Source organism: Lissotriton helveticus, chromosome 8 (genome assembly GCF_964261635.1).
Source record: "Lissotriton helveticus chromosome 8, aLisHel1.1, whole genome shotgun sequence".
In the NCBI taxonomy this organism is placed as follows: domain Eukaryota; kingdom Metazoa; phylum Chordata; class Amphibia; order Caudata; family Salamandridae; genus Lissotriton; species Lissotriton helveticus.
In genome coordinates this window covers 1060076404-1060088723 of record NC_136069.1, presented here as the reverse complement: position 1 = coordinate 1060088723, position 12320 = coordinate 1060076404, and the positions used below count along the sequence as shown (strand labels likewise).

The 12320-nt window shown below is 47.8% G+C and overlaps 1 protein-coding gene across 1 annotated transcript in view; it reads right to left on the bottom strand.

The window, feature by feature from the left end:
• XK (X-linked Kx blood group antigen, Kell and VPS13A binding protein) overlaps positions 1–12111 on the bottom strand; it is a 92634-nt gene extending 80523 nt beyond the window's left edge. Inside the window, exon 1 of the mRNA XM_078658938.1 lies at positions 11867–12111. Coding sequence (XP_078515064.1) covers positions 11867–12111 — 245 coding nt within the window. The remainder of the gene's footprint in view (positions 1–11866) is intronic.
• Between the last annotated feature and the right edge of the window lie 209 nt (positions 12112–12320).

The following is a 12320-nucleotide window of genomic DNA, read 5'->3' as shown; positions in this document are numbered from 1 at the left end:
CCACCTCTAGGTCTCAGTCCATTTTCTATAAGTTTTAAAGTTATAGATTTTCTTATGTTGACCGGGATGAGTATTAAATCCGGGTCTGCTTCTTGCATAGTATTATCAGCTGCTACGAGTTCAGCTGCTACTCTAGCTATCTCTCTTTCTTCTTCAGTGTCTGACATTCTACTGTCAGGAAGGTTATTTTGTTTGTTTGCAGATCAGGTTTCTTATGGAAACAAAGATTAGATGCACAATATTTTGGAACAGTGTATCCTTCAACGTTGACTAAACCAAGAACCATACATAGGAGTTTCCTCCTGCGAGGTTTGGCGGATATGACCTTTCACCCACTCCAGACGTCTTTGGAGTATTATGGGAAAAAAAGGGGTCTGAGTGAAAAAGCACGACTGAGTTACTCTAATGTCTTGCGTTAGTTTTATCGCCTTTCCAAACGTTTGGGCGCCATGGTAGTGTAGTTCCTATTATCCCAATAGGCTCTGCGCATTGGAATAATACCTTCAATAGTATAGGCCTAGACCAGACGTTAACTAGGTCTTCTATTGTCGATATTAGACTTAAAGTTTTGGGTTTGCCAGCTAGCTCAGAGTTCACTAGAAACTTTCTCGAATAGGCAAGGAGGAGTTGAACCTCCCTGGATAGACAAGAAGGGATTTAGTTTCTGACAACCATAGAACATGACAACTTTGCTCTCCCCTAATCAAGAGTGTATCTCTAGAGTCGTGTGAAAACAAAAGACAACTTATTTTACTCAGTCAGTACGTGCATTCTTAGTCTCACCAGATTGTAGAGAAAAGGAAGAGACGGGCGTGTTCAATAAAAGATGTTATTTATTGATCAGTCTCTTTTCTCATACAAGAGAAATGGATCGATATTATCGCAATACTTATGGTTAAGTAAAGTGCATACAATAAAAGCAGAAGTAAAAAATAATACTGTAAAAACATTTATATGGTTTCTAAGCCATAAGGTGGTTTAAAATGGATAAAATAGATACAAACACATATACATTTGACTAATCGTACTCAACTGGTGTTTCTAACTACGCCTACCCCGGTGTACCTGACCTAAGCCTAATACGTGGGCGGGAATAGAAAGTAGCAGTTTAAGTTAAGTTTGTTTTGCCAAGTGACTGACTCAAGAATTCTCTGCAAGGGGTTATTCAGTTCTGTACCTGGAATCTAGGATGAATGAGGGATGGTATCTCTCGTCTCTGGTCTCGATATTCCAGGCTGCCTGCGAGGGCTACCCGGAAGCGCCGGAGCTGGATTTCTCGGCAGGAGAAAGCAGCGTCTCGTTCTCAGCGCGTCAGGAAGGCGGGGCTGCGCCAGCGGGGTCTGCTCTGCTCTGGGCTTCGGCAAGTCTGGCTGCTCCGATCTCGTCACCACCGCGTGTGTTTGCTTAAGGCAATACCGGTAATATTTATACCTGTAAGGTGCCAAGATTGACGTAAGGATGGACATAGATACGTCAATAAGGACGTCATACGACTTGGTCGTTAGCACATTCTTTTGCTGAAGTTCTCGATGAAATCAAAACAATGGCCGCAGGGTTTTTCCCAGGTTGTCATAGGTTTGATTTGTTTTGAGAACTCCGTATGCCTTATCAGGGGCTGGAGGAATATCGCTTGTCTAATTAGATGGCAAGCGTTATGACCTAATCAGATAACACGTTCCTGTGCCGTAGTGTGGCTTAATCAGATAACGGTTTCTGCATCATGGGATGGCTGCTAGTTAACTTGTTAACCAGAACAGGGTCAGGAATAGGGGGATCGATACAGAACCTATAAGAATACATCACAGTAGAGGACAAGGACTTTCCTGTGTGCTGTGTCCCCCTGCTTGAGGAAGAGCGCCAAGGGCTTGAATAGAGCTTGCCTCCTGTTCTGAAGTCTCACTGACACAAATACTTCACCTCTAGCTCCCCTGAACTTCCTGGCTAGGAGTTCTGACCTGCAAGGAGGTGCCTGTGACTGTGTTGGACATCTGAAGGTTGTTCCTGCTGTTGGGAGATTGAACAGCAAAGCCACTACAAGAAATTCGACACATCGTTCTTCTTGCAGCAGTTTTTCAGATGCATCAGTGCTGTGCGAGAAGAATCTCCATGCATGGCCACTGCCAAAACCAACGCAGCACCTGTCGCTGCTGCAAGAACCAACGCATTGAGGGATTGCGGCTGAAGAAACCGACGCAGCGCCGTTCAAACGATGCCATATTGATCGCCAATGCATCACTGAATTCCACGCATCGTACCAGTGTGGTAAGTTTTCCCAATGCATCACCCACAAACCAGAACTGTCTCCGAATCGATGCATCACTTCCCCCTACAGACCGGATTAGACGCATCACTTCTCCTGCGTGCAGCAGAACTGTCTCATCGCCTCCCCAAGGTCTCAGGAAGCGATGCATCTCTTTGTTTTTTTATGCTTCCCATCTCTGCGGCTGTTTGGCCTTGTGCATTTTATTGCAACTACAGGTACTTCGAGAAAAATCATGCATCCATAGTTTTCTATGGGCTAAGTTGTTTGAAACCTATTTAAAGTCATATTCTTATTACATGTATGTTGGATTTTTGTTGTTTTGGTCTTGGTCTTATTGAGTCTAGATAAAGATTTTTCTAAATTGGTGTGGTGTCCATTTGGGGTGTTATCACTGTATTACTGTGTGTTTTGAGTACAAATACTTTACACATTGCCTTTGGGATAAGTCTGTCTGCTCGTGCCAAGCTACCCAGGGGCTGAGCAGGGGTTATCTAAAGTGTGCATCCCCCTTACCCTGACTAGAAGTAAGGGTCCCTATTTGGACAAAGGTACCTACCTCTGCCAACTAGAATCCCCCATTTCTAACAGCAAGGCACTGTAAGGTTGGGTAACGGGCAGTGGAGTGTAAATGACCAGGGGCTGAGTAATTTGATGACAAAAGAGCACATGTTCAGTATTTTGTTTTCAGAGATGTGCCAACACCTGATGGATAGTAAACACACTGACACCAGAGAGCTTGCTAAGGAGGCGGAACGATGGCTCAGCACCAGAGTCCACAAGAAGGTATCTGGGAGGGGGGGCGGGATACACACAAGGGTGGACAGGGTCCACACCAGAGGAATGAGGGAAAAGATACAAAATAAAAACAAGGCGTTCTCTAGTGATCACCTGATTTCCTGGGAGAATAGTATCCTGTACATCAAGCCTAAGGTTCCAGAGCCTGGTTCAACCTGTGTGTTGGTGGTCCCCCAATGCCAAAGCACCTTCCTACTGGACATGGCTCATGATGTTACCCTGACAGGTCAACTGGGGCAAGACAAGACTTTTGGCAGACTTATCACCCACTTTTATTGGCCCCAGATGGAGGTGACATCAGATACATTCTGCAGGTAACGTCCGACCTGCTAGTCCAGTGGGAAGTCAGGAGGGAAGTTCTAGGCTCCCTTGGCTCCCCTCCCAGTCACTGGCACCCCCTTTGAAAGCGTGAGCATCAACATTGTTGGGCCTATGCACCACAAGACAGCTCTAGGAAACAGGTTCATCCTGGTCTTGGTGGACCATGCCACTTGATACCTGGAGGCTATACCTCTGAGGACAGTGACTGTGCCCGCAGTGGCAAATGCACTGATGGAGATATGTACCCATGTGGGGTTCCCCAAGGAGGTGGTATCTCAATATGGTACCAAGGTCATGTCAGCATACATGAAGTCCATGTTGGATGAGTATGGAGTAACCTACAGGTTCTCAACACCTTATTATCTTCAGACCAATTGTCTTGTTGAAAGGTTCAACAAGACCCTCCAATTCATGATCATGGGCCTGATGAAGCCCTTGAGGTGGAAGTGGGGCTTCATCTTGCCATGCCTGTTGTTTGCTTACAGGGAGGTACCACAGAAGGTGGTTGAATTCAGACCCTTTGAATTTCAGTATGGTCATCCTGTCAAAGGGACTTTCAGCCTGGTAAATCAGGGTTGGGTGCAAGCTCCAGAGAAAGCCCCTCAAGATGTGGTCAGCTACATGCTGGTCTACCGCACCTACATGAAATGCTTCTGAAAGAAGGAGAATTTGGAGGCCAGCCAGGAGGCCATGAAGCTCTGGTGTGACCAGAAGGCCACTCTGAGTGAGTTTTAGCCTGGTTAAAAAATATACTTGATGGAGCCTGTGGAACCTAGTGCCCTACAATACTGATGGTCTGAGTCCTATGAAGCCAAGGAGGAGTGCAAGGGGAATGTCACCTCTATCTGATGGACCTCAAGACCCCCAGGAACCCTTTATGGGTCCTGTATGCCTCAAACCCCCCACCCCTCCCCTTTGAGAGATCCAAAATGACGATCCTCCTGATGACAGATGTTGGAGTGGAGGAGGAAAGTGAACCTCTCCCTGACCGATTTTCTTCCAAGGAGCAGGATGGGGCACTGGAGGGTGTCAGTCTCTCAGATAACCCGACCCTATAGCAACAGAGGGACTGCCGCCAATTGTTGGGGCAGTTGGACTTCCTCTTCTCCCTCACTCCAGGGCTCACTACATGGCATACCCATGATATTGACACTGGGGACAGTATGCTTGTGAAAAATAAGATCAATAGGCTATCTGACAAGGTGGGAGCCAACATAAAGAAGGAAGTCTCCAAGATGCTGGAGCTAGGGGTAATTGATTTTGGAAAAGGGGGGTGGTGATGGACAGAGTTTCTGAATGATGCAGAATACTCTTACCAAGTCAATAGATCATGGTTTTAATCCATCACCGTTTTTTAGCTCACTGCACCATCCCAGCTCAGAACCTGGCTATATGCAAATTAGTCTGTTCCTGTCCCAGTGCATGATGGGAACAGGGCAAACCAAACTACCAAGCCAATTCTTATACTGGGAAGGAAACAAGCTTCCGGGGACCGGTTTCTGGCATCACAGCCTTCTTCGGCCCGGCTTGCTTGAATCCGGATGGTGCAATGAGCAAGGGACTCACGTCTGAGTATACCCTCCCACACATAGTGGTAATTGAGCCCTCAAACAGCCCTTGGTCCAGTCCAGTGGTGCTGATCCCCAAGGCTGCCTCCCCAGGTACCATCCCTGAACTCTGGTTCTGTGTTGGTTCCCGGGGACTCAATCCAATCACTAAGACTGATGCTCACCTCATCCTCTGAGCTGGTGATATCATTGATTGGTTGGGGGTCTGCCAAGTTCCTCATCACTTTTGATCAGATGTCCGGGTACCAGCAGAATGCCTTCACTGTGGGGGCCAAAGGGAGTCTGTGTTCTCTACCCTAGAAGGCCCTTTCCAGTTTTGGGTGATGCGCTTCAGATTGAAGAATGTCCCTGACATTTTCCAGAGGTTGTTCAACCAGGTCCTGGCTGGTTGGAGAACTTCAGTGACACCTACCTAGATGACATTGTGGTCTTCAGTTCCAGCCGGGAGGACCACTTGTGCCACCACAGAGAAGTGCTTCAGACTCTATAAAGAGCAGGCCTGACTTTCAAGGCCAGTAAGTGCCAGATACGTCAGCATCTGTGGTCTATTTGGGTCACCAAATTAGAGGGGGCAAAGTGCCGCCCCTCCAGGCCAAATTTCAAACCATTCTGGCTTGGTAGCCCCACATGACCTAAACAGATGTGAGGGCTTAGCTAGGCCTCACCGGATACTACAGGAGATTTGTCAAGGGGTGTAGCACCATTGTTTCACCCTTGACAGAGTTGACTTCTAAGAAGCAGCTCAAACAGGTGATATGGACAGATGTCTTCCAGAACGCTTTTGACACATTGAAAAAGGTCATGGGCATGGCACCCATGCTCAAGGCCCCTGATTTCTGCCAAGAGTTCATCATGCAGACAGATGCTTTAGAGCATTGCATAGGGGCCATGCTGTCACAGCCTCCATTAGCAGTAGGTTACTTACCAGGGAACAGAGGTGAGTACAATACAGAGGGAAGCATTCACAGTGGTCTGGTCACTGAAGACATTGAGACCCTACCTGTTTGGGGCTCACTTCTGGGGTCAGACAGACCAAATTCCCTCAGATGGCTAATGCAAATGAGGGGTGAGAATCCCAAACTGTTGATGTAGTCCATCTCACTACAGGGAATGAACTTTACAGTGGAACATCGCCCTGGAACTGACCACAACTATGCTGATGGTCTCTCCGAGTTCTTCTGCCTAAGTGTCAAAAACTCTCATGAGGGTCGGTAGTTTCCTCTGCTTTCAGTTGGGAGGGATCGGTAAAAAAGGGGGTGGTGATGGACGGAGCATCTGAACCAATCAAACACTCACACCCAGTCAAAAGATCTGGGTTTGATCCATCACCGTTCTTTAGCCCACTCTGCCACCCCAGTTCAGACATGGCTATATGCAAATCAGTCTGACCCTGTGCCTCATGGGAACAGTCCAGCCCGAACTGTCAAGCCATGCCTTCCTGGACCGGAAACAAGCTTCCGAGGACCGGTTTCTGGCATTACAGCCGTCTTCAGCCCGGCTTGCTTGAATCCAGTGGCAAAGTGAGCAAGGGACTCACGTCTGAGCATACCCTGCCACACTTATGGCGGCCAAAGCGGTACAAAAGGGGGTGGTGATGGACGGAGCATCTGAGCCAATCAAACACTCACACCCAGTCTGTTGGGGGGGGGGGACACATGTTGGACCTAACATCCTTGGCATGGTGTGGTTTTCTCCCTACTTTTCACCTTCAATCCTTTTTTTGCAGACTCTGTTTTTCTTGACCTTAGAACTCTGCCCACTTTACCACTGCTGACCAATGCTAAAGTGCTTGTGCTCTCTCCCTCAAACATGGTAACACAGGCTTACACCCAATTGGCACATTTAATTTACATGTAAGTCCCTTGTAAAGTGATACTACATGTGCCCAGTGCCTGTAAATTAAATGCTGCTAGTGGGCATGTAGAACTGATTGGGCCACTTACTTACTTAGCCTTTTAAACATCTCAGGTCTGCCATAGCAGCCTGGGTGTGCAGTTTTAAGCTGCCATTTTGACCTGGCATGCCTAAACCTTCCTTTTTAATACATATAAGTCATATGTAGGGTACGCCCTACACAGCCCATAGGGCAGGAGGCCCTGTATTTAACAGATTGGACATGTACTTTTAAGTTTCACATGTCCTGATAGTGAAACATTCCTAAATTTGTTTTTCTCTGCTGCAAGGTTTACCTCTCCCATAGTATAACTTTGAGTTACCTTATTACATTTAATAAGTGATAAATTTCAAGTGGGAGCAAGTAGAAAGGGTGAGCTTTGTGCCTAACAAATTGTAATGTAAAACCCTTGTTAATGGTAAAGTCGGACTTTAAGTCACAATTCTGAAAATACCACTTTTAGAAAGTTTGCAATTTCTTGTCCTAATCTTTTGATGCCTGCAGCCTGTATCCTGGGTCAGATGGCTAGGTGTAGCTGGCAGTTGGTCTTTGTGTATTACTCCCAGACAGTGAGGCAATGGGGACTAGGTTTTGGCAGGATGGGCTATCTCTGACTTGATAGGGGGCGGAGCTGGTATCTACCACACTTACACATCACAAAGGCTCTGCCTTAGCACACTCACAAAGGGTTTCACACCAGTCTTTTGTGCCACTCAGACATGCTGGGGCCAGGGCAGGGAGAAAGGAGGGAAATTCCAAACACCTCTGGGGTTGGAACTCTGTAGAAACTTCTCCTACTTCAAAGCTGGCACCAAGACCCCCACTCCTCAGTATACCTCTGGACTTGTGGAAGACGCTGGAGAACTGGTGTGCTGCTCTGCTGCAAGAAGGACTGCTACTCAGCTGCTCTGAGTGAAATGTGAAAAAGGAACAACTGACTGATAGAATGCTGAACAAGGTAAACTATTCACCCCAGAACAGAGAGCTGGGCCTAAATCTATAGTTTTTTTGTTTGCTCCCCATGCCATTCCAGTTTAAACCCTGCCATATGCAAATTAGTCTTGACCCTGCTCCCCCTGGGAACAGTCCAGCCCGAACTGCCAAACCAGGACCAGAAACAAGAATCCTGGGACCAATTTCGGGGTTTCACCCCTCATCAGCCAGGCTAGCTTGAAACCATCAATTATTTTCATGAGGAGCAGGGTCAAGATTGATTTGCATATGACTGGGTCTAAACTATGGCTGGCCTGATGAGCAAAAGAACAATGGATTTAACACAGATTTCTCAACTGGGAGTGAATGTTTATTTTGTTCCACATACCATTCATCATTTGTGTGTCTTTTGCCTGAATGAAAAGGACTAGACCTGCATCTAGAAACCCAGGACCACCGGAGTGACTCCGAGGGCTTAATCGCCCTCCTCCTGATCAGAGCCTCAGGGACAGAAAAGGCTACAACCACCTTGAACCGTATACCTGATTTTTGCCAGCTGTGAGTGCTGTCCCTCAAGTGGTGCCACCCCAGTCATGGACCCTTGGAAGTGGGCCTGAAGGTGCTCTACCAGCGTAGCTGTAGTCCCCATTGGATCAGAGTCAATGCGATCCAAAGCCTTGTCGCACCACTGCCAGCCTCATCAGAATTGATGCCAAGAGACGCAAAGCTACACAAAGCCTTGACGCACAGCTTCCAGCTCACCAGAACCGACAAAGAACGGCGCTAAGCCTTGCTGCACGACTTCATTGGAACCGATGCCAGAGGACTCAATGCCTCACAAAGCAACACCACGCAGACTGATTACCAAGGACATAAGATACTTTGGTCAGCGGGACTAACTTGCTCCCTGTATCCAGTCCACACTCTATCGTGGTACACCTGAACTTGTGACATGGTCCTGGTCTAGTGCAAACAGATAACCTAAGTTGGTGTTGAGTGCTTCCCAGCACTATTTTTACCTAAATCTTTGAAATTGCATTTGTCCAGTTGTACTGATTGGATATTCGTTGTTTTGGTCTCAAATCGTTTATTGAATGTTACTCTATTATTCTAAATTGTTGTGGGTTTTTCGTTGCATAATGTTTTTACTGTATTAGTGTTTGAAGTGCTACATAAACATCTTGCTTGGATGTGAATTTACCGTAAAGAAATGAAAAGACAAGAGACATTTAGAAAAACAGGAACAAGTTGGTTTAATTAAACGCAGCAGCTGGAAGAGTCTCGACAGAATGTGTCTGAGGAAAGTCTCTTGGTGAACCAAGTTTTTGCTGACATTATCTACATCTTGTTAGGGACAATAAAGTCATTTCTGCCTTCCTTAAAAATCATCTCCGTCATAAATTAACAGGTTTAGGTATCCGATAAGGACAAAGATAGTTCTCGATCTCTGGGATCGCTAGTGTGGACCAGTGTGTATGTGTCCAGATGTTCAACATGAGGAGCATGTGATCACTATGTGTAGTGTGCATGTTATGTCCTGATTGGCTGAGTGTTCATATCTACATGTGGTATCTAGCTTTGTGGTATTTTTAGGGAGCGCAAGCCTTTGGTCAAATGTGGTTTATTGGGGCCAATTTCCTCGGACCACTGATCAGGGTTTTCCCTAGGTGAGCGCTTGACTTTGGGTTAAGAGAGACCCCACCTATGACCTGTCATTCAGTGGGTATGGGTGTTGGTCCCAGGACCTGCCTGACCACATAGCTCTGACTCGCGTTGATGGCGAAGTCACCTGATGTAAATCTAACAGTATGATTTGAGTTCATTGGAACTGCTGGGAATAAAATGGCTGTCACCGGTATCATTTTTATCAACATTCTCAACATTGCGCGTACAGTTGTCATAGAATACATTGTCTTTACTGATATTGACAATGTCATGCATGCCTAGATCAAAGCGTACATCAACATTGGTTTTACTGGTAACAACATTATCATTCATGCATGGATTATGGCATACATTGACATCATTACTGCCGGTATTGACACTGTTGTGCGGGCACAGATTATAGCGTACATTGACATTGCATTTATGGGTACTGACATTGCTGTGTGGCCACAGGTTATGGCGTACGTTGACATTGCATTTATTTGTATTGCCGTTGTCGGGCCTGTACATATCATGGTATTTATTGCCATTGTATTTACCCATTCAAACAAATACTTTTCACATTTCCGCTAAGTTAAGCCTTTGTGCCCTACTACCGGAGGGTTGAGCACAGGTTAATTTTGAGTTTGCTTATGTTTCACCCTGACAATAATTGCGATTGTTGTTTGAGTAGGCCCCCCCTCAATCAGTAACCCAATTATCTACATATATTTATACATAGTCACTGAAAAAAACAAAGGTTAAAGTGGAGTTCTACGTAACAGAGGTAGTAAGATTTTAACGTACATTAAAAAACGTGGAAATTCATCTAGAAAATTATTACTTTAATAAAAATTAAAAAACACGGTTCACCAGTTATATGAAACTTACATAAGTATAAGTTGCTCCACCACAGATTTCAGGTGTCATCAGTGATGTAATGTGTGAGGTCATTAGCAATGCATCACAGCTGTGGCCAACACCCAGTGAACCCCACGCAGGCTGAACAAAATTACACCAAATCACAGCTGAACAGATTTAGACCAAATCACAAAATGCACACCTTCTGGGTAAATACCTAGCTTTCTGTCAGATGTAGGGTTGCTCTGTTTAGCCATTTTCTCTGTATCACTGTTCAATTTTCTCTGTATCCACTGTTCACTTTTCCCCATCGAAACTGGATGGGGAAAAAGCGTTTTGGAACCCTCCTTTTTCCCGGCGACCCCCCTCCCTGCCCCCCCCCCCCTTCCTCCCGGACCCCCAACCCCCCCCTGACTGATCACCCGGAAACTTTCCAGGACGGAGCTGAGGAGGAGTGTATGTTAATTCATTCCCTGTTGCCAATACATCATTCTCTGCCTTTTTTCACTCTGAAGTGCACCCTGCATGCCTACCAATCCCCGCACAACGCAAGTGACTAATCATCGATCTGAGCCAATCATCTGTCAGTCGTAAAGATCAATATCAACTAACGAGCAGCCTCGCAGAAACAGAAAATACCCTTGCAGATGAACACAAAAGATCAAATTCTGCATACACCCATCACCAAACCCCCAGCATCAGCATCCGCCCTCGGCTGCCCTGCTGTGTTCGCAGATACAGGATTCACTCAATAAAAACACAAGCAGACCTGCCTGGTACGTTGTTAGCCTGCTGTCACAGCTCCGCGTGCCTGTCCTCTGAAACCCACTGCCCAGAAACCAACCCCTCACCAGGGACTAAAAAAGGCCAGTTTCATGTTTTCCTCACTCGTGTAAACCTCCCAAAATGGACACGTCCAGTGGACTGCAGTGCAACCCACCTGCATCCCAATTGTCGGTGATGTGATTGGCGAATTGTGGGTTGGCGTGAATGCGACTCGAGTACTCGGGGGCCTGTCGTGCACACTGAACACATACACAGACCTTCGGCGCCCAGAAGATGGGTGCGCAGCGCATGCCCACAAACACCCCCACACACACACACCAAGCAGCCTTGTAAGATTCCCATGGAAGAGGCGCCTCTCTGACATTTGTACCATCGCCACTCCGAAACAAAGGAATGGGTGTAATGGAAATACCAGCCTCCGCCCGCCCTCCTCACTCCATCCCCCTGAGGCCGGACTGCGGGTGCCAACAGCACCAGTGCAGGATACTGGGCCCTGCCCAGGTGACTCCAGGTGATGCAAGCGCCTCGGAGGGCCATGTGTAGCTAATGGGGTGGAGGCTGCTGCTTTGCACGTCCTGGTGTGACGCGGCTCTGTGTGTGGCAGGTACACAGAGCATGTTTCCCCAGGCAACAAACACACAAGATGCTGTTTACAAGATGCATTTGTGCAGTGGTGTTTCGAGAGGAGTATGTGGAAGCCCCTCCTCCCACCTGAGGTATAGAGCGCACAGGGAGCTAAGGCTGGTCCCCTCATAGCCCCTCATCCACCCCCCCCCCCCCCCCCCCATTCTGAGCTCCTACCTGACGAGGGGTCCGAGCTGGAGCATGTGCAGCAGCAGCACCAGCGGCCGGTCGCGGCTCAGGTCCCGGTGGACGAAGACCAGGCTGAGCTGCACCAGCAGGCAGGGCAGCAGCGCCAGCGTCAGGGTCAGAGCCTGCCACACCCGGTCCCCCTCGGCGCGGTAGGTGCTGCTCAGGTACAGGGCCGACACCATTTCGGCGACGAACAGGAAGACGGAGAGCAGCACCGAGAAGGGGAATTTCATGGTCCCCAATTTTCCTCCGGTGAGGGTCGGCGATGGCTGCGGCAGAGGCGGAGGCGGCAGCAGCCCAGACCGGGGGAGCCGCTATCTGTCAGCCGCAGGCAGCCTGGGAGCGGATCCGCCCATCGCCTACTGGACCCCTCTGCTGCGGGCACCAGCCTATCGGCCCGCTCCGTCAACCAGCCGCCCAACACTCCTAACACTGGCCTTCC